The sequence below is a fragment of the Corapipo altera genome, unplaced genomic scaffold (genome assembly GCF_003945725.1).
Source record: "Corapipo altera isolate COAL_440 unplaced genomic scaffold, ASM394572v1 62, whole genome shotgun sequence".
Lineage (NCBI taxonomy): Eukaryota > Metazoa > Chordata > Aves > Passeriformes > Pipridae > Corapipo > Corapipo altera.
This window is the reverse complement of record NW_020884894.1, coordinates 7,744,057-7,769,720: the sequence shown is the minus strand read 5'-3', so window position 1 is coordinate 7,769,720 and position 25,664 is coordinate 7,744,057. Positions and strand designations below refer to the sequence as shown.

Genomic DNA, 25,664 nt, shown 5'->3' with positions numbered 1-25,664 from the left:
CTAGGCAGTGTTCTCCCATCTTCAGACACTTAGAACTGCAAGAAAACAGAACAGACACTGGCTTAAAAGATGTTACTACCATTGAGTTCTGTAGCTACCTTGACAATATTGCAAAAACTATATAATTTTGCAGAGGAAGGATTAGGTAAGAGTTTGAACATCCAAGTACAGGAAAACAACCTCAAAAAAGACAAAATCACTTTCTTGCTTCAGCTGTGCTTAAATTAGATAACCCCCACAAGGCTTCCTTAATGGCATCTTTGTATTTACGAGAGCACCACATTCTTATGTATCTGTCATGCTGATTTATTCTGTTCCACCAAACAAATGATTGTAGAACTCAGAGTTCATAAGCATCACGAGCCTGAGTTTTCCCTTGAAAGGGATTTGTTCAGAACCAAATATTTTGAAGGTCAAAAAAAAAGAAAATCAAATTACTCTAAAATGGGGCAAAATTACTGAAGTTACAAAGATCAGATCATTATAACATGCATTTATCTTCTGTTCAAAAGCCTTGTTTGGACATGTTTTATCCTGGAATGGTAATGCAAAGAAGGTGTTCAAAGTGGGAGCTATTCAACAGGGAGTGTGAGTGTGCTATCAGTTTCAGTAATTTACTGCAAGTTGTTCTTGCTCCTGATTTTCATTCCACTAAGCAGAAGTTGTGGACGCAGCATCTGGTTATAACTAGTTTTGAATTTTTGCTACTTTTGAGGCAGAAGTAAGATCTGATTAACCAGGGAATTGAAATATCTGATTTTTTGTTTGATTCTTGCAGTGAAAGAATTCCGAATGAGCTTTGCATTTAAAGTGCTGCTTCATTATCTTTTGGAGAGTATCTAGCCCATAGAAACAGAATTTGTACCAGTTGAAAACATTGGATTAATTCCAGGTCATACAGCAGCTTAATTCTTCATTCATCCTTGGAACATGGAAGAATCAAACATCAAATGCATTATGGACAAATTGTATAAGCCGAAATGTTCTTCTGAATGACTTAGAAGAACTACATGTTCTAGTAACTGGCTTTCTTGTATAATGAAGGCTTCTCAAGTCTAACACGTAATCTTCAAGATAAAAAAAAATAATATATACCAAAAGACTTCTTTATCCACCAGCTGAATAAAATTATATAGAGGAAAATTGCATGCTTAATCAATTTATAATTATTATTATTAGCACAAGAGGACCTGTTTTAGCAGTTGTCATTTTAACACTTTCCAAGAGAAAGCATCATTTAGTACAATTCTTTCCCCAAGTCTCTCACTGACTTGAGGTGCTTGAGCTCCTTTACCCTTCTAAAAATTACTCTGGGAAAGTGGTTTGAGTGGCCAGGGAGAATCCCTTCAGTGCCATATCGTTAATTTTAATATTAACAGATTTTACCATTTTACCAAATGGTAAAATTTTTGGTCCTGGCTCCTTTTTTGGTCCTGGCTCCTTTCCCTACTGTCATAAATAAAGGTAGTCTCTCCTAGGAACAGGCATCAGCTAAAGCAGGCAGTTAATCACACTTTAACAACACACACATTATCAGCTTACCAGGCAGAACCATCCCACCTCCCATGGTGTTTTATCTGTTTATGAAGAAGATGCCTTCCGTAATGGTAATTGAGAAATCAAAATGACTCAGGGTTTGTAAGTGTCAATAAGAATATATCATCCAGCCAACATCCCGGTGTCTTGTTTGCAAATGGGTCACGCTGCTTTTGCCTTTCCAGTAGGATTTTTGTCAGTGAGGGACTTCCTATTGTTTATTAACTTGAAGAGAATTTCAAAGCTGGGGTGACCCTTGTGAGAATAGGCTACAATCATTCCTCCCATTTTGGTTGGAATTCTAGTCCCCTTATTATCTCTGGTATGAAATGAAGGAGTCCAACCAGGGCTGAACAAGGATGCAGGGCTCCATCTCCTGTAGATTATACTTTAAAGAGGGATCTCAGTTAGCATCTGCTGCCACTAAATGTGATTTTTTATAGGTAATCTTGGTATAATGTTACATCCTTAATATGTTCCATAATTTAGGCTTCTTAAAGTTAAAATTATTAAATTATTTGGGTTACTGAAGTTCTTTAACAAGTTGACTTCTTGGTGCTTCTGGCCATAATAGCTGAAGTAATTATCACGGACTGATATCTTGGGATGAAGGTGCTGTGGGTTACAAACTTTTAATTTACTTTCTTCTGTTATGGAATAAATAGAGGAATATTTAGTATGCAAATTCAGGCTAAACTAAACATCTGGGTGTAAATACTGGAGAATATACTTCACATGTAGTGACTACATCTTGTTTGGTGCATCAAGCTGGAGGCTGCACAACAGCACTCTAAGAAAGGTTGTCAGAGTAATTTTTTTCCCTCTGGTACATGTGTTCAGTGGCTGCATTTGCAGCCTTTGAGTGATGGCTGTTGTATTTCAGCTGCACTTGCTGAAGCCTCTGGGTGATGGAGCTGTCCAATTTTGACTATTTTAGTAGTTGAACTGTACTCTTGCAGGTGAGGTGTCAAATGTGAACCTTCAAGACCATTCAGCTGAGTCTTCGTGTTCCTTTACAGTAGGTACTGATTTTATAAAAGCTTTATGTGTTCTCTGGCATTTTAGAGATTTCAGAGGTTGCAAAAAGACTTATTTATAACAGCACAACACCCAAGTGTGTGATGTCATTCAAAAGAATGGATGAAAATAATTGTTGCCACTTCTCACCTTTTTGTTAGAAGTCTTTGTATTTTCCTCTTAATATTCTGGCTTGTAAACTTGAACTTTCATTTTCAGGGATGATTTGTTGAATGTATCCCTGTTTGTGCAGGCATGTGCAATGCTGGATTGTGCTTCAGCCTCATGAGGTTGCAGTAGCTGTTTAACATGCTCACAAAGTTTCACAGAGTTCCAGTTTTACAGATTCCAGCATTACTAATATCTGTCATGTATCTGATGATCCTAGGGGTCTTTTCTAACCTAAATGGTTCTATGATTCTTAGCCCTTAAAAATACTCATCTGAGACTCAACTTTGTACGTTTTTTATCAGTGAGGTATCTTCTCTCTGACCTCTGTTGGTTAAATCCAAGGAGTTTTGCTTGGAGGATCCGCTCTCAGAAGGGGCACAGCGGATGTGAGAGTCCCACTCAGCTTCTTCTAACTGGACTTGGATTCAAGGAAGATGAGTGAGAGAAGGATAGAAAAGGTAAGAGTAGGGTGCAAAGAACCCCTGCCAGAATTGTGAAACTGAGGCAGTGCTCAGTAGCACTGAGCAGAACCTGTAGCAGTTCTGCAAAACAGCATCTTGTAAGGGACCTCACCTGGATTCACATCTCACTGCTACTTTTCCCATAAATTTTAGCTGAATGTGCCTCTGCTGCAATGTAGGTACAGTTTGTGCCTCAGTGAAGATCTTGGATTGGACACTTGCTCTGATGGCAAATTTGTTCAAGTTTGAACAATTCATGCCTTCAATAGAAGAGTAGGAAGAGCCTCACATTCAGAATTTATAAACTCATGTAATTTTTAAAATTTAATCCATTTATTTTGAGCAATTATGCTTGGATCTGTCAACACTGAAATTTTGTTTATGATAAAAGGCATGAAGCAAGTGGAGATGATAACATCAGATAAACTAGACAGGAGAAGAGAAGTATCTTGTGTGTAGGAAACACTCTGTGAATCACAACACTGAGGCCAGGTGTGTCATAGTTAGCAATTGGCCACGGGCAAAATCTTCATACAATAACATATTTTATTCAGGCTTTTGGCATATTCTGTGTGGATTAGTAATATCTTTTTCCCCTGGCCCTTGTGTAAAAGCAATTTTTTTCACCTGTGTCTGCTGATTTACATATGTGTGTGTGTAAACATGTCTTACACCTCTCTCTGATTCAGCAGGAAGATGCTGACACCCTCTCTGATGAACCCACCTGCCCTTCCAGTCTCCACTGCCCACTTCAGATTTTCTCAGCTGGGCATCTTCCTACTTTTTCTCATGTTTTTCTCCATCTCCAGAGAAGTTCTGTGTAAGCATCTGCAGCATGATTCTCTGCTGACCTTTAAACTGTGTTATGGTGTCTATAAAGCATTATTGGATGGTGTTTGGCTTCCCTGTCCTCCAGGAGCACTTCCTGTCAGGCTGGTATCTGCATATTTGAGCAGCAGGGGCCAGGACTGAGAGTCACGGTCCAGCAGTTCTCATCTAAGATTTTTGACTAATTAGAAGATGACCTCTCTGCTTCAGTTCTTTTGTGTGTACTGTGGGAACAGTATTTCCATCATGCCTTTTACAGCATTTACGATAGCTCAGTGCTTAAATATTCCTGAAGGAAAGCAGTGCCATTTAAAGAGGGATCATGCCAGCAGAGTTTTGCTTCAAAATACCCCTTCTTTATTTTCTGCCGTAGAGTCCGATCTCTAGAGGTACTTAATTCTTCCCCTCTTCTCCAAATGTAGTTGGGTGTCTCATTTCCATTGGCCATTTTGAATATAACTGTGGGGATAGAAGACTGATGGGTGAACCAGTTATCAGCAAGTAAACATATGGAGGCGAAATAATACTCCTAAGGATACAAACATATTCCATCTAATTTTTTTTTTATTTAGTTTGAATTTGACTAGTGAAGTTTGGCCAATATCTACGGGTTTCTGTCAGTGCTTCTGGTGGTCCAGTTTTAATGACTGCTTGGAAAACCCACTGCCTGTCTCTCTTCTAGAGTCATGGAATGGTTTTCTCTGGGACAGTCTCTCCTTGTGTTGCACATCTCATTTCAAACTGCATTGTTTTATCAAATGCAATAGTAATCAACTCTTCTTTGCAACCAGTTATAAGAGCAAGAACTTTTAAACTTTAAACTTTTAAATGACATTGAAATTCTAATTTTATCAGTGCAAAGCTGTGTTTGAGAAGAAATTTTACTTTATATAAGAATAAAACCCCATTTTAAAGGAAGCAGAAATTACTCCTAGGATGGTACTTTTAAATCCAAGTTTCAGTCCATAAATTTGATTGAAAAACCAGAATATTTAACCAGTACCGTAAAATCCTTAAGAATTGGAGATGCTGTCTGCTTTAAAATGTTAGAACTGAGAAAAAGGGGAATCAAACCCACATATGAGCTCATTATTAATAGTAATCAAGATCTAAAAGCCACCTTGGATACTTCTGTATATCCTTTTGAAGTTGATAGAAACCGTGTCATATATCTGAGAACCCTCTTAAAAGCAGATGTCTGGAATAGCTGTTGGGCATGAACTATTTAATGATATTCCAGCTTGTCAGAATGAAACTCCTGTAGTTTGGAACATCTTTAAGTTGTCTCAGAACACTGTCAATGTGTTTACAAAAACTTTTGCCCCTCAGTTACAAGTACAAATGTGCTTCAGCAGCCTTCTGGTGGCCATTTGCATTCCCATGTTTCAGTTCAGTTCAGTTCCTGGACATATTGTTCACTGCAGAGGTGCTATCCTGACTTACATCCCTAACAGAGAGCAAAAAAAGGTACCATGTCATAGAGAATGGGTTAAGGGCTATAAAAAGCTATTAATTTTAATAATTGTGTCCTGAATCTGCACATACGTGTATATATAAAAATATAGATAAATATAAAAAATTCCAGAAATCCCAGGGAGAAGACACAGAACTTGTCTGCCGTCTGACATTTTGACAAGCTCTCCAGAATTAATCTGTCTAGGAGCTACTATGCTCAGCTTAATTATGGAAAGGCTGCATCTGTGTTCAAAGCTGTTGAGAGAGAAAGAAGAAAGTAAAAATGTCCAGTAGGTTTGATTAACTGCTTTCAGCCTGATGAATAAAGACAGATGGTTACTAGTTATTTTTCCTTAATGGATTTTGAAGCTCCATTTGGTGGATGAATTAAGGTTATAGGTCCCAAATCAGCCTTTGAAGATATGCCTGTATAACCCTTAGTGATTCTAGCAAAGTTTGCATGCCTCCAAGAGAGAGGCTTGCCCTGAGGCTCTTCTACATGTTGTTGGAAAACAGTTTTGAAATAAAAAATGCAAGTTTAGAGTATTAATAAAATAAGTTACAAACTCTGCACAGCTCAGGCAGGAATCCCTTACAGGGGGTGATTATTTTGAAGTGCCTGTGCAGACTTATCCCCGTAGAATCTGTGCCTGTTCAGGAATGGCCTCCACCTGGAGCTTGGCAATGTTTTAATACTGACTTTAAAACTTGGGGAAGTTCATTTTAAAGTTGCACTTGATAGTTGTGTTACCTGGAAAGTGAAATAAATAGTTTTATGGCGCAGGTTCATTTGCATGGATCAATTAGCACATCTCAAATCCAGGTGGAGGTGGTCTTTAAGGCAGGCTCTAATTCTGCTGGTGTGCATGTTTAAAAACATGGCTCTGAATATTTCTGTCCTTTACTTGCCCACGAATATCTGTGTTCACTTTTAAGAATGTACCTAATTGTCCGTGAGTTTGGGCTCTTGGGGAACATTTAAACCTAATGGGTCTCAGGATTGTCATTCAGCAACCTATTAAGTCATCTGTTTAGTTTTATGTGTGGATAGTCATAGTGATTTTAATGGGATTAAATATGCTTACATCTAAACAATTTTTGAGTCGGGGTTAAGGTTACTGCGCAATATAAAATGTCTAAGATGGACAATATAATAAGGGGAAGCAAAACAATAAAAAATGGCATTGAATATACAGCTTTTTCCATAGTTGGTGGATTGCCTAAAGAAAAAAAATATCATTAACTAAAATGCTACCTGCCACAGAACCATCAAAGCCCCCCACAGGTCCTGAAAGGGACCATGAGAGGTCATCTAGTTTGTCCCGCTGCTCCCCGGCAGGATCATCCGTCACTAAGTCACTCCTGACAGAGAGCTGGTCTTGCTGACAACATTCAAATTCAAATTGCAGCAGTTTACGAGCAGCACAAACATGGCTGGAAGGCGACAGGAACGGGAACGTCCTTCAGGCCGCAGCAGCGAAGGAGAAATCGGGGACATCCGGTACGTAGCAAACACGCACTCCATCAAAATAATAATGCAAGTCATTGGTTACACACACAGCGAGGGCACCATTCCTCAACAGGAAAAATACACGGCTTCACCCTTTGGAAGTGAGGGGCTTGTCCTTCAAGTGACAGAAAGCAGAATGGGTTTAGGGCAGGTGACACTTTGTCGTGGTTGATTGCTTAACGCTTTTTGAATCGTCACTCGTTTTTCATCTCGTTCTGCTTTGGCTTTCATTTCAAAGCCTCGCTGATGTAACTGCGAGCAAAATCTAAAAATAAGTGAATTCCATTTGTGAGAGGCAGCGATGCTTTCAAGAGTTTGCAGATGGGAGGGAAGGCACGTCGCAGATGTGCATAGCTAATAACCCACGTGATGGTGAGGACGTGCTGCCACCCATTTTCTTCCATCCCCTTTGCAGAGTCCGTGCTCAAAGCTCAGAGACATGTTCTGGGGCTCTAAGTTGTATGTGTTTTATTTTTAATGTTGTCACTATTACAGTGAACGATAAGTTATGTTGGTGATGATGTAAATGCCCCCACTTTGAAGAGACTCTTTCCTGGGGTCGGTTTCTCAGTTTGTCTACTCGTGCTTTAATCAGACTTTTGATTACCGTGTATGCCTAATTTTCTGTTTTACCTGTTTATTTCCATTGATATTTATGAATTTAACTGCACCAAAAATTAAGTTACTTTTGCATAGATAATGCCTAAATATTTTGTTGTCTAATATAAACACGTCTGGAAAAGGTTGGCTGTAAACCAGACGTTTCTCCAACCTGTCAATATCTATAGACACACAGGAGAAAAAGTTACAGAAAGAAGATGCAGAAGTATGTATTTTATCTGATGGAGGTGCAGTTGATGTGACTTGTGGTTAGGGGAACCCTTTTAGAGGTAAGACAGGCAAAACTGCAGTTGCATTTCAGGAAGCACCTGCAAAGAAACAAGCAGTGGGGTAGAAAAATGTGGAAATCCTTTGTGTTCTGGGCACAGAGATGCTGCCTTTAACTTCAGAGAGGCAAAGCTGTAGAAAAGGGAAGACAATAGGAAGAGATAATAGAAATCTAGTTGGAAAAACAAACTTCTTCCAGTTGAGAGTACAGCTTATATCTTTATTTCTCATTTATTGAGGCACCACTATGCTATACTCTGTTCTAGACAGGGCTGGAATTTTACTCTGAATATACCAGAGGGAATTTTAGGGAACAGTCTGTGCTCTCAAAGAAGTGGACTAAGATAAACTGATACCTTTTCTCCTCTAATACTGATGGTTCATGAAGCTGTTTCATGTTACAGGATGACAGAAAAAAGGCAGGCAAGTGTAATTTCTCATAAGGATAACCTAGGGATGATTCCTGGATAACTTCCTGAGGAATACCTAATTGCCTTTAGATTCTATCCTCTTCTTGGAAAATAGTGACAATTGGGTTGATAAAAATGACTTATTTTGAAAAGAGTGCAATCCCCTTTTAGCTGTTCCTGAAAGCCTAGAGATACATAGATGTCTGTAGAGTTCAAGAAGAAAACCTCCCTTGCAAATACAAAGGAGTGCTCATAATGTTAATGATTTCTCTGATTTAAGATGTTTTGTCTATTGCAGAAAATTTACAAAGGGTGATTAAAGTTCATATAAATACTGAGGCAGAACTTACAGGCCTTGACTTCATTTACAGGTCTAGTTTAGCCATCAGTACAAACATTCTTCACTCTGAGGTTCTTTCTTACATTAGAGAAAGTAACAGGAGATTTAACTGAGGAAGTTGTTGTTGCTGTTATTCTTATTATTATTGCCCCTTGTTAGAATTGAATGTTGGGGAATGATGTGCTATTGTTTTATCTTCACTGCCACCTGCAGATTTTCAGAAATTACTGTTAATCTCTGAATTGACAATATTTACCATTGCTATATTTCTAAAATCAAAATCTCCAATAGCTTAGAGGTAAAAGCTATTCTTTACTTTTCTTTAATGGAGACACACTTTATTTGGCAGGAATTATTTTCCCTAAGGGTCTATTACATAAATAGTTTGCAGACAAAAGAGAGGTTGCACAGCCTTATTTTCATTTGCACATAATCTTTTTTTTGCCCTAATTCAGGTCCTGCCTGTGAGTTCAGAGATCTTAATTCACCATGGTACTTAGCTGCATTCCTGGCTTTAGGCAGGGTAATAGGGAGAGTTGGGATAATTTGGACAAATCATATTTCAAGTTGAGTGCATGAAGAGAGAAATGGCCGAAGGCAGAGGATTATCTCAACCTTTGTACAGGAGTTCTGTTGTATTTGTGAGAGGAAAGTCTGTTCGCCCAAATGAGTTTTGTCTGTGAAAGTTCAACAGCTTCTGCATCCAGGACTAATAGCCTGACAAGTTGTGTGGCCATGAAGTCCAACAAAATCCAGATGGATGAAGGTGTTTAGGCACTCTCAGAAGCTGTAGTATACAAAGTAAATAATTTTATATTTTTTTCTGCTCCTATATGTGTTTACTTATTAGAAGCGTGTTTCTGTCTTGGTTAATGACTCATTTGTTGAAACAGATTCCAACCTGTTTTATGCTGAAATTATGTTCCAGGAAAAGCCTTGTATACAAGAGCCTCCCTGCAGAACCTGAGATGCAGATCCTTTACCCAAGCCACAAAAGCACATGAAGCACACGGAGCAGGAGCTCTCATGAGCAACAGACATTGCCTTGCATGGTTGAAAAAGCCTGAATCAGCAAACAAAATAGAAAACTGAAGAGTTCTGTGGGAAATTCTAACCTGAAATGAAAAACAAATCTGTGACTGGCAGAGGAAGCTGAAACAGAGATTGAATGTGTAGAAAAATTGCTTCATGCCTCTAGACAATGTAATTCATGTTGCAGCTGGGACAGAAGAACATCAACAGCTAGCAGCTATTGGATATGGCATGTGGTACTCCTGGATCAAGGGAAAGTGCTGAAAAGATGTTGATAGTAAATTATTGGAAAATGCAAAGAAAGCCCATGAGAAAAGTGGCCGAAGAAGTGAAAAATGATGCAGGGTGAGGCAATAGAGACATGCCTGAAAGCCTTGTGGTTGAATTGGAAGCTTCTACTATGCTGGAAAGTTACAGAGGCTTTAGAAAATATAAACATCAGGAAAACTTCTGAACTGCAAATGGAGCCATGAAGAGCAAAGACAGAGTGCTCATTACCAAGGCAGAACCAAAAAAGAGCTTGGTGGTGAATTTCAAAGAACTTGTGACCAGGCTCAGCTTCACCACATTTCAAAGTAATTGGGCAACCTGAATATTTTGCCCTTTTTTTTGTGGTAAGAACAGCAATGGAAAGCACAGGTCGAAGTGATCATGCTGAAAAGCATAGAGCAAGCAAAGAGTGTCAGGAGAAAAGCCTCAAATAATGGGGAAGAAGTAAATTAATAAGTGCGAAGAACTCTTTGTGCCTAAAGAATGAGAGCGTGGTCAATGAGCCTATGGTAAAGATGCTAGACATTGGAGAGGTGTCCTTGCTTTGTGCTGAGAAAAGTCTTCTACAGTGATATGACACAAGGTGAAAGATGCTGTGACTTTAGAATTTGAAGGAAAACAAGCTGGCTTTGGATTGTGTAGAGACTGGCTGATCACACTGCAAATCACCACGGAGTGACTGTTCTCTGTGAGAGGCGTCTTCTTTTGCCATTGCTTTAACTGACCTCCAAAAGTCATCACTTGGATGAAGACACTTCCACAATGGAGCATACTTGGGATCTGCAAAGTCCCAAGAAGAAACATCAGAAACATGCACAGAGTGCTCAGTGAGGGTAAGCAAAGGCACAGCAGTCGGTTCAGCCCAGAGGCTGCTTGGAATTGTTTGCTGCTGTTTGGTGTTGGCATGGACTGACTATGGAATTCAGGCATTAGTATAGATTCTGTACATTGCCAGGGTATAAAGGGACAGGGCACTGAGTTACTGTAAGATGGCTCTGATAAGCTGGAAAGGAAGACAAGTGTCCTGGCAAAGGTAGATGGAGCTTAGCCCCACATCAGTTAACTTCAATCCATACTCCTCATAACACAGATGTTATGTTGATGCAACGTCCTGATAATTTGGAGGAGCCATCTTTCTTCTAGCAGAACTAGCAAGAAGGAGGTGAGATAAGGATGTGCATTCATAGCATGAGTAGGCATAGGGAAATAGGAAATAATGCAAACACAATTGCAATCCTGTGTTGCCGTACAGCTGGAACAGCTGAAAATGTCCCAAAGAGGTAGAGAGGAAAGTAGGTGCTTTTTCAAGATGAGTAGTTGGCACAAGATGGTAAAATTCATCTTGTTGCAAAATTCTGCTGAAAAATCCTCAAGCAGCAATCTGTCATTGATGCCGTCAGAGAAAGTGCAGAGTCCTCATGAAGTGGGTACTTCACATTAGCATTTCTCAGCCAGTTTTAGATCCTACCCTCCTTTCTGATAGCAATCTGTGTGTGATCTCTGCACTTATATACAATTCTATTCCCACACCAGAGTGAACACATGGTCAGCTTCTCATTAAAAGAAACCTTCGGTGGTTATGTTTTATATTAAAAATATAATTTCAGTGATAATTCAGATAGGGATCTGTCCCCACCAGCCCTTCCCATAGCTGTTCTGCAGCGTTGTGGGTGCAGACAGGTGTTGTGTCAGTGCACAGCAGCAGGTGGGTGTATAATTCATGCATATGGCATCCCCAGCTTTCCACCCCCCCCCCAATGAGAGTCAGTGTCTGAGGGAGGGGATGTGCATGTGCACATAAACATTTCAGTGGGGACATGGCAGGGGAGCAGGGAGCAGAGGGATGGAGCTTGGAGCTTGCTCTGCATGGGCCAAACATGGTGGCCACCACAGTTTGGCCCCTTGCCCACTTCTGTCCCATCCCCACAGGCTGAGGGGAGGCAGGGCAGACATAGGGCTGGAGGTGATCACTTCTACCCCTCATCCTGCTATGGAAAAGCTCCATCTCGCTGTATCCTCAAGTGTGAGACTGCATGCTTTAAATGTCAGCACATTTGAGATCATCTAAATCATGTGATAGAGACCAATGATGGAGAGAGCAAAATTCCCCAAGAGAATATTTAAGGAGATGCCTTAATGGAGAGCAAGGTATGACTGACCTCAAGACCAGCGTGCTACTAAAAGCAGAAGCAGCAGATGGAAAAGAGAAGTGAATACAGTTCACACTTTGTGCACTGGTGGGAGGATGGGTGGATGAGTGTTCACAGCAGTCATGGATGATGAACAGACCTGGAGGGTAACGTTCCTTTAAGAAAGTGACCTAATCTCTAATGTAAACTACCTATAGGGGTATGTAAACATTTCCACTGGCTGGAAAAGTGTATATTCAACAGATTTGTAATCCCATAAAACCCCAAAGGCATGATGGAATGGAAATGTGGAAATGGGCTGTTTCATGTCAGGTTTGCACCACACTTCAGTCTTCAGTGGCTGAAATCAGATAGGTCAGCACTACATTTTCTTTTGGAAAACCAGCTGGGTCTGTCATAACTTAGGCTTGCCTCTCAAACCAATTAGTGGGGATTTTTAAACATATAAAAATAAGCTTAAGTTGTATTTCAATCCTTTTGGCTGGCTGGCTTTTAAAATTTTCTTATTGTTTAAATAACTTTCAGGTTACAGCACAGTAGGTGTTAAATCTTTCAAGTATACTTAATTGGTTACTTTTTTCCCCCCAGCTTGCTGCGGGTATCAAGCCAGGGATTCCTGTCAAAACTGAGGTGAATGTCACCACTGGAAGTCAAGTGAAGATTCAACCTCAGGTGTGTTACATGTGTTCACCTAACAAAGTGCCCCTAATGGCAAACCAGCAGTCACCCCTTCCCAGCCTCCCAGACCCCCCTGAATGTCAACTAGCTGTAGGTATTTGCTGAATGTGGAGTAGGTAAATAGCCAAAGGTGGGCACTAAAGTGGGGAAAGTCATTTGAGGCTTTTTGTTGACAGAGGAGGGTGTTCCACGTGTGATAAAGCCCAACAGTAACCACACAGTTTGTACTGCAGAGGTTAAATAACCCTGTCCTGACTCATTTTTGTCATTGCCCATTGAAAGCCAGTTCCACCAAAACTACACCCTAAGTTTTGAGGCAGGAAATTCCAACTATTTCTCATAAAGGAGACTGTTCTTTTTTTCACCGTCCAGGAAAATGTACTTTGAAGATACAAAAAATTTAGCAGTTAATTTTTTTCCTGGAGCCAGCGCTTGCTACATCACATCCATTCCCAGTGCTGTCAATCATTATCCAGCCAGCATATTGTTCAGAAGGTGGAGCTGTCAGGCAGAAGGAATGAAAGGTAAGAAAGGGAAGGCTTCTGCTTCTTGCTGATGCCAAGGGTAAGTGAGATTATGTCAAACCTTTAAACAGAGTCCCCTTTCTGTGCCCCACCCCCTGCTCCTATATAACACACACTGCATTTAGCAATACCTGCTTTCACCCAGCCGGTGGTGGGGTGTAAGTGTCTGCTCTCCACCCCAGCTGATGGATGCTCTGGCCAGCAGCCCCCTTGGGTGGCTCTGTGCAGGTGTCACCGCGCTTTTTGGGGTGACCGCGCTCTGCACGGCCGAGAGGAGCCCCATGGACAAAGCAAATGTGCTGCTCTGGAGCCTCCTGCCTGCCTTGCTGGGGCTGCTCTGCGTGGCCCTGCTGGGGGTTGCTGGGGGGCTGGTGGTTTTTTTGGCCACGTGCCTCATCTCCTCCACGTACCTGGGTGGCCAAATTCTGCTGCCTGTGGGTGACAAAGCCGTGCTCGTCACAGGTAAGGTGCTGCAGGAAACAAAAACTGGCTTCTCTCACAAGTGGGCTGGAAAACTTTGTGTTCCTCAGGTTAGGGATCTATAAAGTGCATGCTTGTAAGAGTTCTTTTATTTTTATTTTTTTTTTCTTGTTTTATTTGCTTTGGCAGAGGGTTTTTTTTTTTCCCCTAGGTAAATAAATGTTCTGAAATGAAGCAGAAAAGCATCTTAATAGATGCTATTATTTTTTTAGTGTCTCATTTAATCATTACAAGTAGCTTTTTAGGCATGCTTGTGAAATTAACTGGTGCAAAAAGCATAAGAATACTTAGGGTGGTCTAATTTTTTAGGAGAGACTTATTAATTTGTGGGAGCCCTCAGAACAGTACATTCATTCATTACTTTTGTTTAATTGAATGTATTGTGCTGGTTATGGGTGTACAGTTAGTTATCTTTGGAGGGGGGTGTGTGTGTACACAGTGCACACTGCATATCATGCAAATATTTCAAGACACTGGTTTGGTGCCATCTCTTTGAAACAATGTGTGAAATCATTCATGAGGGATTAATTCCCTTCACTAGCAGTGAAAGTTCAGAGATAATTAATTCAGTCTCTATTAACACTCTGATCTACTCAAAACACACTTTTATTTTGCAGAGATGGGCATTTTTCTAGTGTTGTAGCTTTTCTCCTATTTCTTGTAAAACTTTAGATGTTGTTTACTTAGATGTTTTTTGTTTGTGTTAATCAAACCTTTAAACTGGAGTGCCTGCCAACTGCTTCTTGGGCTGTTAATTTGCTGGGTTTTGTTTTATTTTCTGGTTGTTTGGTTGTTTTTTTTTTCCCCTCTGGAAAGCTGAATTAAGTTCTTTTGGTTTATATAGCAATTTCTTGCAGAATTTAATTTTGTTTTATAGAGACACCTGGAAATAATTTAGATTTTCCTCGCAAGTTTTAATATGGGGATTAAATATAAAAGTTGAGAGGGGGCAAGAGAAGCAGCAAGTTCTCCCCTTGCAGTTTATCTGCCAGCTGGGTTTGTCCCTGCAGGTGTATCAGATGAAGATGGGTAATGGCAGGGGGAAGTAGGGAGCAATACTATTCCACCTCTGCAGGCTCAGGGGTTGCTCTTGCACTTGGGCATCTCCTTGCTCTTTGTAAGACTGCAAATCTTCAGGAAAAAGCACTCTCTGTGAGCTTTCCTGCTCTGTAGAATCTGAATTAGGATGGTATAAGGGAGTAAAGAACATTTGGTTAAAGTCCAGTCAGTGAATGTGCTGCGACTGTCCTGAAGACATCTAAGTTTGGACACCTCTGACAGCTGATTCATTTGAGGAGGCTACTTTTTATCTTTATTTGAATCCTGTGCAATCAATCAAGCCCTCTGTCTACTGAAACAAAAGTTTTACTGAGCATGTGTCTTGGTTAAATTGTTCTGATTGTAGTATTCTTCCCCATACCAACTATAGGACGTGTGTCCATGTGCATCTGCAAGGTGCCTTTAAATAGATTTTGGTGTAATTTTCACCAGCTTAGACAAGACCTGAGGCAGGCACTTTGTGGAAAATGGTGATTTTTGATTCTTTTTTTCCCCCTCCCCCTTTCATCCCCTCAGGGTTGAGGAATGTGGCTGTTTCTGGGCAGCTGCCACAGTTTCTGGCTGCCTTTGGCCAGAGGCTGGAGTAATCTCTGCTTCTCTCCCTTGATTTTGTCCTATATTGTTCTGGTCCTCTCTGGATGGAGGGAGGTGCTGGTGCTGCTGTGCATTATTTAATCCCACAGTTACTGGAGTACTGGGATAAGGGAAGACTGTGCCCAGTTGTTAAAATGCTTTTCCACATGAATAATTATGGGCATGTGAGCAGGCTTAGACCTGTTGCTGGAACTCTTCTCTTGATCCTCTTGCTGGAAGTGAGTGCTACAGTGTCCTAAAACAGAAGCTCCTGGGCATGTGAACACTTTAATGTAGTTTGGTAAACCCAATAACTACCTTCCCTAAAAATTAAATTACCACAAAGATCCAAAATAACAGGAATTGTGGAATTCTGTCCTCAGTTATTCTGTGAGCAGTGGGATGAATTTCTCCAGTTAATTTGGTCTTTCCATTCTTGGTGTGTGATTTGGTGTTTTATGCTCAGCATGAGTCAATCATAAATTCTCAGTAATGATTCAGTTACAGTCAGTAGTGACTGCCTTCCTTATAATAAATCCTCTCATAATTCACAAATTGTTTTAGACAAGACTCTTGCAGGAGTGTGGTTGAGCGGAATTATATATTTTTTCCCTACAGAGACCGAACTACTGTTTAAATTCTAGGAGTTGAAGTGTAAAGTTTCTCTGGACTTCAAAAACAAGTCTGAAACTCAAATCACACTTTTTTTTTTTTTTTCCCCCCCAAAAAAAGGCCAGGGACAAACCCAGCATCAGGCACAGATAAACACTACTGTTATTTTCTTATCAGGATTGCTACCCCAATCCCACGTTCAAGCTGTACTCTGCCCACTCTCAAGTTAAAGCTGCATTGTAAAACTTAAGTAATATGTAGCTGTGGCTGTGTACTTTCTGGGAAGGATGAGAGGGGAAGGATTTGACCCAAAAGTAGGGGTTTTCACTAAAAGACAAAGAAGGAATGATGCTCCACCCCCAAACCTAGAAATCTATCATGTCTCTGGGATATTTGCAAGCCTCTTCATGTCTCTTAAGGAAATTCCAAGAATGCAGGTTTCTTCTTTCAGGTCAGGACTGGAGAAGCTTAATGTGATACTTGTAATACTCTAGTGCATCTTCAACAAATTGCATACTTCTAAAATGCCAAAAAACCAGATGCATTTTCTTTTAAGGAATTAAATAGAGCATGAGTAATCCTTTTCTGCATCTTGCACTGATTGATCCAGGCATGTGGTACGTGTTTCCTTCAAGCCACCTGGAATTAATTTTTTTTCACCTTTCAGAACTAAAGCCCCAGTTAAAAGACAGAATCCAGAAATTAAGATCTAACCTGATTACGATGAGTCTCTTTGGCAGTAAAATTCTATTGACTAGACTTTGAGTGCAGGAGCAGACCTGTGAATAACTGTGATCGTATCTGCCTTGGTGTGCTGAAATCACAGACTAACCCTTAGAAGTTTATGGTCAGGTTAAGTAGGGAGTATTGCAGCTCTTTCATAAACAGGAAAACAGTAAAAAATCTGGCAGGAGTTCTAGTCCTTTGTCCCACATTCAGGTTTCCAGAGTTTGGAAGCTGAGTGTTTATGTAGTAAATTGCTCTTGCAGGAGATAGTCAAGCCCTGGGGTAGCTCCGTGGATCTCGGTGCAGAGCAGCATCTCCAGGAGCTTTCTTTGCCATGGTTACAAGTGGAGGGTGTGGTGCAGAACAGGCTGATGCGTCTCTGCTTTACAGTGCAAAAACTATATTAATGTCCTCAACTCCTCATTTTCCTTATGATATCCTTTGCAAAACTCCTGATACACAGTCCCTATAAACTCCTTCCCCGTCTCTAGCTGTGGGAGGGACTTTTGACAGAGGCAGGGAGAGACAGGACAAGGGGGAATGTCTTTAAACTGAAAGACAGTAGGTTTAGATTGGATATTAGAAAGAAATTCTCCCCTGTGAGGGTGGTGAGGCCCTGGCACAGGATGCCCAGAGAAGCTGTGGCTGCCCCATCCCTGGAATTGTTCCAGGCCATTTTGGATGGCACTTGGAGCAACCTGGTCTAGAAGAAGGTGTCTCTGCCCATGGCAGGGGGGTTGGAATGAAATATCTTTAAGGTCCTTTCCAACCCAAACCATTCTATGATTCTTTCAATAGTAGCAGCAAAATACTGGGTCAAAGGGAGAGACTTGTGAATCAATCAAATTATTTCTTAAATATTCATCATCTGTACCTGGTGGGAGGAATTGCACAACTGTGATCCCAAAGGCCATTGTGTGTTTGCTTCCTGCGGTTGGTGGGTCATTGCTTCATATAGACAAAGTCTGGAAATAAGTTGGGAAGAGCATAGAGAGGATAAGAGAAATTCTGGTGCAAGTTTGAATGAATTAAATAGCTGACTTAGCACAGAGATGCTATTCTGAAGCTTTCTTAGGGTTTGAAAGCATTGAAATCCTTTGCAGGTAAAGAAATAGTTGCTTAGCTTTGTCTTGGTTACAAACTGTAACAAAATAGTGCTTATCAGAGGGATCTGGGTGGTAGATGTTTGAATAAAACAATGTTCCTTTTTTTGAATTAAAAAATAGAACCCAGGAATTTGAATGGAAAAATGCCTTATAATTCCTTTGTCCATCAGAGATTTCAAATTAAAACATTAGTGTGCTTTTTCTTTTTTTTTTCTTGATACTTTTGTTATCAGGTTTGGAACTGAATATTTGTATAAAACCAACCTAGGGTTTTATTTCCTCTGTATATGTGAAGTAAGTCATAGAATCTGTCAGTGGAAGAGCATGAGCTGGTACCATCAGCTCTGAGCCAAGAGAACGTGCTCTGTCAATCTTTGTGGAACATTCAGAGGTCCAGCTCCTCCAACCTGCAGATCTGAACCTTTATTCCTACTGACATATGCATTTCAGGGACTTTGCCATCATCTATTTGTTTACATTTGCATGGATTTCCAATGTGGGTATTTTTTTACTTTTTTTTTTCTTCTTCTCATGACAGTATAGGACAGATCCACTTTTCAAGTGTCTTTTGGATGCTTTCAGGGAGCGACACGGGGATTGGACACGCACTGGCTAAATACCTGGATAGCTTAGGTTTTGTTGTGTTCGCTGGGGTTTTGGATAAGGACGGACCTGGAGCTGAGGAACTGCAGCGGAGCTGCTCTGGGAGACTCTCTCTCCTGCAGCTGGATGTAACCAATGCCACTCAAGTCAAGGAAGCCTATCTGAAAGTCTCAGAGAAGGTGCAAAGTACAGGTACAGCTTTTATTCCATTTTAATGGGAGCATTAGTGTAGCTGCTCACCAGGTGCATCTCTTAACTGTTGGCTACATCATGGCTTGTGTGTGTAGGTCATTTCCATGGCACAGCCTTGGGCAGTCAGGGTATTTACATTGATGACTCCTGCTTTCTGGGACATAGGAAAATGGTAATGACTGTTCATGGAGTGGGGAATGTGGATCTGCAGCTGCAGATCATCTCTGCTTCTGTCTGGAGGCACCATCCCTCTCATCAGTGTAATCCTTATTGATTTCCTGCTCTTTGGCTGTATATTTTCTGTGCTTTCTCCTCTTCCCAGGACTCTGGGGTGTTGTGAACAATGCAGGCATCCTGGGCTTCCCTGCTGATGGTGAGCTGCTCCCCATGAGCAACTACAGGCAGTGCATGGAGGTGAATTTCTTTGGGGCCGTGGAATTGTCCAAGACCTTCTTACCGTTACTTCGGAAGTCACAGGGGAGGCTGGTTAACATGTCCAGCATGGCAGGTGAGCTGAGCCAAAGCACCAGATAAATTTCTGGAACAACAGAAAAAACAATGAACTTCCTGTGCAGAAATGCTGAGGAAGGTATCAGTCAGTCTTTCTTGTCTATACACCCAGGGAATTAATATTATGGGAATGAGTTCAGTTTTTTTTTTGTTTTGTTTGGGAGACTATTTCCAGAAAACAGCTTTTAAAGAAGAGTTTAGTATGGTTAAAAGTATTCTGTGACAGAAAAGACAGTAAAATTCAGATCTTGTGTTCTAGATGCTATGAGTGATAACTTGGTGAGCTTCCATAAAGATGGGTGGTGCCTCAGATATTTCTATAACGTGTTCAGGTGGAAGTCTGTGACCACCTCAGTGTGTGATATCTGCTGATAATCTGGGAGCTGAAGAGCTTGTGTTTATATTTCTTTAAAAATATTTTGGATATCTTCTTAGAAATCCCTAGGCCTAACTTATTAGCGAAGTGGTAAATTTTTATTAAAAAACTCAAACACCAAACCTACAACCTTTTAAAAAATTACCCTATGCTTTCCAGTTTTTTCCCCTAAATTGTTCATGCTATATATATGTATAACATGTCCTGCTATTCTAGGAGGACAGCTGAGATGCCAATATGTAGGAAGTAATGTAATACATTATCTGGTAGCCAACAGCTGACGAGCAAGAATGCTCCTTTGAAACTGAGACCTGCTAGAAGCAGGATGTCATGCTGCTGGAAAGTATTTTGGTTTCAGAATTCTTAAGTTTTTACTGTATCATGTGCTTCCCAAATTTTCCTTTGCTCTATCTGCTTGGACCCTTCTGTACAATTGGAGTCCACCCAAATCCTGCTGTATTGCTGATTGGCTTGTGAAGGTGTGACCTGATGTTCACAGTTTACATGAGGATGTGGCTGCAGTCTGGCTCTGACACTGTCAACTGTATTCTCTTTATAATCCTAAAGATTTTCTATATCTGCATGTTTGCAGTGAGAACTTCTGTTTTCCTTCATGCACAATTTTAGAAATGATACAAGGATTTGCATAAGTGTAATTTCTCTGGTGACTGGTATAAAGAGTCCAGCCCAGAGGAAGAGCTTGAGAGGAGAATTTTGAACTCAAAAGGAAGGTTCAGCTCTACTACCCTGGCACTAATCACACAGGGAGCTCTGTTTCAGAAGTTATCTTCTCCAGCTCCTGCAACTTCCCTTGCCTGGTTGGATGGGTGCTACAAGTGAAAATTAAATTAATTTACAAAAAAAAGGGGTTGAGGTGGGTGGTGAAGGAAGTATCTATAGGGAAACTGTATGGAAGTGAGAAAACAGACAAGGTAGGCTCAGGGTAAGAAAATTCCAGGTAAAATGTTAGCAAGAAAAATGTTACCTGTTTCAGTTACTACTATTGAAGTTTCTCCATATTAAAACAATTGCCCTAAATAAATTTATCTTGAATCTTCCAGATCTAAAATGTATGGAGAGTTTTAATCTTGCTGTGAAAACACTTAATAAGGTCTTAAATATTTCAATATCTTAAATGATGATACAGAATAACTCCTGTGTTCTTCTCACAGTATCAGTGTAAACAGAGTAAACTCTTTTTTGTAACAGTTGCCTGTATGAGTCTGTGTTCATAGTTCATTGCTGACACTTTAAGAAATCAGGATGGAATTATCAGAAGGACCTTTCTGGTGCTGCTTTGCCCACCAGCTCTTGCAAGCACAGAGGCTAAGGCCAGACCTCTGTTTCCTCTGGGTGCCCAGGTGAAGCCTGCCCTGGTGTTTTGGGGCAGATGTCTTAATTCTTGGCACGAATCCCTGAGCTGCCTTGCAAGGATAAATGGAGAGCTTCCCTGTGCTGAGTAATTTGCCCTTACAGGAGTTGATAATGACCCTGCTTAAACTATAGCTGTCTGCAGAGATGTTCTTGCCCGCAGGCTGCTTTGGGTGAATAGCTGCTTCTTAATGCAGGGTCTGAGGGTCCTTTAGTAAAACATTAGTGGAAAAGTTAGTGAGGTCTCATTGTGCTGAATCTCTTCCTGTCTGTGTAGAGCTCATTTAACTGGACCCAGGTTAGCCTGACCTCAAAGGGAAAAGTATGTGATTCAATTGGCTCAAACCAATTGAAACTCCAGCTTATTCAGGTGCATACAGAAGAATAATTAACATATAATTGGCCTGACTTCTTTAAAGAAATGACTGTGTAAGAAGATGATACTCCGGTCTTTGCAGTGCAATACCCAATAGAAGGCACAAGTGGCTGACCTGAAAATTCCCCTGTATCCAAGTATTTTCTTTTAAAGGACTCAAACACATTGAGGTGAATGTGCAATATGTGAAACAGAGGCTGTATGGGAGGATGTGTCCAACTGGCCATGCAGGCAGGAGGAGGGATGTGCCTCAAGGAGAGGGGCCCGTCCGTTCCATCCCCTCCTCTCTGCTGCCAGCGCAGCCCGTGGTGGCTGTGATGACCCTAAACCTGGCAGAGCTGCTCTGTGTGGTGATAACACCAACCTTGTGGAGGAAGTGGGAGGGCTGAAGAAGGACAATATGCTCAAACCAAAGCATGGATTTTTCTAAAGCTGGATAAGGGACAGTCTGCTGGTTTCCGGGACAGAGGAAATCTCTGAATTTGGAAAATTTTGTTTTCTGGAAGCTTGTTTTTGTAAACATAGAGATTTCTTTTAAATTCGCCCAAAATATTGTCTGCTTTTTTATCTTTTTCATGTGGACAAATGCTTCTGGGATTGGAGCAGATGAGTTATAACTATAGGCTGGGAATCTGCTTCTATGATGGGTCTTGGGGAAGTCCTGTCACCTGCAGAGTGAGATTCCAGCTTTGATTTGTACACAGAGGTTTTCTGCACTGTTGTCTCTGGTCTTTCTGAAACTATCTGGAAAGAAAAGGAAAATAAGTTGGCTTTATAAAGCTGGAATTGAGATTACTTACCCCGTTCTAACTATGGTTTATTGTAGGAGCTTGAAATTCATGTTACAGCGATGAGAACAGGAGCATAAAACTACTGCTTCACTATTTGTATGAACTAAAACATTATCTGTGTTTCTCAAACCAACATTCATAACTTTCAGCAGTTTTTACCCTTAAATGCAATACAGTTTATTTTTCTGCCCAGCAAGGTGTCTTATCAGGTGTTACTGCGCATAACTGCCATAAGCAACTGTTAATTTACAACTTTCACTCTTTTTTAACCTCTAGCAAGAAATGATTCCCTCACTGACTTGTCTTTAACCTCAGTGAGAGATGCATAATTCTGGTTGTGCTATAATCTTCCTTCTAAATCATGAAAATAATGGCTGGAAAGAGCCACCACTGAAGTTTATCATGTTTATATTGCTCCTGCAGGAGGCATTCCACTACCGAGGTATGCTGCGTACGGTGCATCAAAAGCAGCTCTGTCCATGTTTTCTGGAGTAATGAGGCAAGAGCTTTCCAAATGGGGAATTAAAGTTGCTGCAATTCATCCGTCAGGCTTCAGAACAGGTTGGTGTTTGACATTTTGGGTTGTTCTTCCTGCCTCTCCTCTTTCCCTGTAGTCCAGCATCCTCAAACAGAGCCCTGAGTGATGTTCGGGAGCCAGACTTTTTTTGCTATTCTTCATGTTGGTTATGAAAATTAAGATCTGTGGTTTTTGTGAGAGATACTCCCTCCAGTACAGCACACTGCCTGCCTCTGCCTCTCCTGGGCAGAGCTGTGAGTTCAGGCAGTTGGTGCCTTCCCTTTGCTCCAGCTTGGTTGAAGTTGATGAACCAAGCATCACAGCGTGTTTGATTTGGGTGTTAGGACTTGCTTGTTCTGCATGAGGGCTCCAGGTCCCCCTGTCAGTCCTGCCTTCCTCAGCATCAGAGCTCTCCTTACTCTGTATAGCCTCTGATCTTTCCTCTCCTTCCCTCTATTGTGCCCCTGCTGCTTTCTGTTCCAAATCCTTCTCCTCCTTCCACTGATCCAAGCACTCCTTGCAGAGCCTGTCTGGGTTCCAGACTCATCTCCTGCTGGACGTGCCCTTGCTGCACCCTGTGCCTGCCTGGTGTCACACAGGTGCCTGTTCTGTGGGCATGCCTGGCAGCTGTCTGAGGACAACATCAAATCCCATTTGGGATTTGCTGAGGAAGTCACCTCAGCAAGCCCTGGTGACTTCATAGAGACAATTTTTATGATGAAAAGCAAAATGGTCTTTTTCATAAAATGTCCCTTCCCCTCCTGGGCAGGGGCCCCGTGGGGCACTGGGCTCTGACAGCCCTGTGTGGTCAGTGGAACCCGCCTGAGGCTTTACCTTCAGGGCCCTGCTTAGCATTGCTCAGACTTATGGATCAAAATGAGTCCTGGGAACTGAGATTTAAATATTTATTTAAAGATTTTTCTTTATTTGCAATGCTTAATTCTTGATGTTAAGGCAATAATTGTATTGGAGAAGCCACTGCTTTCATTCCTACATGATGCAGATGGGGTGGAAAAATAGATTTATTTATATTTTTAAATTTATCCTAACACAAGGCTCATCCTTTGTGAAATTAGTTATTGAAATACTAATGTCACTTGTGAAAGGGGAGCTTAGCACTTGGCCAACCCAGCTGAATCCTGTTCATCTTAGTTTGCCTGTCTGTCCTCAGTTGCTGACATCTGTTAATAAATACTGATTGGAAACAACCAGAAAATTAATAAGGACAGAATGGCAAAGGGCTGGAAGAGGGGAAAAGAAAAAATGCTGACTTGGCTGTGAGAGAGCCTTTTTAGGTAGAGTTGGTAACCAAATGATGCATGAACCTTATGCTTTTTGTGTAGTCTGTACTTTGTGCTTTCCCTTCTTTTCCAAGTCAAAGCCCTTGCAGTAACCAGCTGTGGTGTTTGTTCTTCAGTGACACAGTTCAGAACAGTTGTGAATCAGATTGGTGATGGAAAACAACTTGTTGACTATGAATTTCAGATGACTTTTTTAATATTCAGCCCCAAACCCACTTGCTATCCTGTGATGTTGCTACTGCAGGTATACAAGGCACATCCGACCTGTGGGATAAGCAGGAAAAGGAGCTGATGGAGAACCTCCCAGCAGACACCAGGCAGGCCTATGGTGAGGACTATCTCCTGGGGCTGAGGAGCTACCTCCTCCACATGCCCACCTGCTGTGACCCCGACCTGTCCCCTGTGCTGGGCGATGTCCTGCATGCTCTGCTGGCCAGGAGACCCCACGGGCTGTACACCCCTGGCAAAGGGGCTTACCTGCTCCTCTGCATCTTCTGCTGCTTCCCTCTCTGGTGCTATGACTTCTTCATTAGCAAGATGCTGAGTGCTGAGCCTGTTCCAAGGAAGCAGAGAACATCAGAAGATGAAAGCAAAAACCTCTAAGGTGTCCATCAGCATTGTCTCACTTGATGAGATGGCTGGGAAAAACTCTATTTATTGTACTGTCTTTGTTAAGTTGAATTTACACTGCCTTGCAAAGAGGTAAATCTTTGTGTTAAGAGTAATGTGGAAAAGCAGTGGATAAACAGAAATAGAAAGCTATTCCCAGATGGGCATTTTTTAAGGAATTTCAGTGTTTTCCTATGTCTTTATATCCTGGCCTCTTTAGCCAGCAGCACGCTTGTAGCAAGTGTGGATAGAGTCCTTCCCAAATCTTCATTCATGAAGCCTGGCCATGATGATGATGAAATCCTGCCTTCTGTGTAAGGTATCTCACAAATTATACAGTGCTTGTCTGCTTCACAAGGCATCACCAGCACACAGACAGATGCACAGCCTGTTTCTGAAAACAAAACAACCTTGAGAGTCAATAACCTTCTTAAATGTTATAAGGAGTTACATATATTCCTATCCTTGGAGACATTTAGAAATGTGTAATGAAAGTCTTTCCCAGTGCAGCTGCAGCCTAATATGTTTGAGGTTTGGTTTTTGGTTCTGTTGCTGTTGAACTTGTGAAAGGATTGTATTTCCTCCCTCCCCAAGTTTTGTGATGTATAATTGTGAAGTTTAGAATGTGTTCTCCTTTCTGACTAGGCAACATAAATTAGTTGGGGGAAGGGGGAATGAATGAAGACAGGTCAAGACCTTTGTGAAGAAATAAACAATTTCCTTTCTACAGTGATAGTGAGTGTCACAGTAAGTGTATCAGTTGCTGATTTGATGTGACTGTCTGGGTCTTTCTGTGCGTTGCCTGCACATGCCTGTGCATATCTAATTCTTAGTAAAGTCTCACCTCACTTCTGCTTTTTGTGCTATTCCTCACTCAGTTATGGGTTCACAAGAAGTCATGTTGTTGCCCATTTCTCCTGATACCTTCTTGTCTCCTTCTGCTTTGGGGGGAGTTGTGCTCACTCAGTCTCCATGTTGGCTTTACTGGAGTCCAGTGTCCATCTTCTGATTTGACTGTGGTTGCTCCCCTTCCCTAAATTCATTCTAGGTGATGCATTTCTTTTCAAGTGCTGAAAAATTAAAAGTGGTCACATTCTGCGTTTTAAATATAGATGAACACTTTTCCTTTCCTTTCTGAGCAACTTCTATCATAATCCTAGTGGTGTAATGTCCTCTTGCAGCATCTGTAGTG

At 41.2% G+C, this 25,664-nt stretch overlaps 1 protein-coding gene across 2 annotated transcripts; it reads left to right on the top strand.

Moving 5' to 3' along the window:
- Positions 1-3,047: 3,047 nt before the first annotated feature.
- Positions 3,048-25,648, top strand: HSD17B2 (hydroxysteroid 17-beta dehydrogenase 2). 2 transcript variants are annotated; one of them, XM_027646716.1, is made up of 9 exons: positions 3,048-3,182; positions 6,808-6,969; positions 9,545-10,751; positions 12,657-12,740; positions 13,119-13,270; positions 18,409-18,621; positions 18,944-19,129; positions 22,469-22,606; positions 24,108-25,648. In XM_027646716.1, exons 5-9 carry the CDS (start codon positions 13,123-13,125, stop codon positions 24,464-24,466), a joined length of 1,044 nt encoding a protein of 347 aa, XP_027502517.1. In that variant the 5' UTR covers positions 3,048-3,182; positions 6,808-6,969; positions 9,545-10,751; positions 12,657-12,740; positions 13,119-13,122; the 3' UTR covers positions 24,467-25,648. The 2 variants fall into 2 exon arrangements, with proteins under 2 accessions (XP_027502517.1, XP_027502516.1); XM_027646715.1 differs by lacking the exons at positions 3,048-3,182; positions 6,808-6,969; positions 9,545-10,751; positions 12,657-12,740; positions 13,119-13,270 and adding an exon at positions 13,456-13,732.
- The last annotated feature ends 16 nt before the right edge of the window (positions 25,649-25,664 follow it).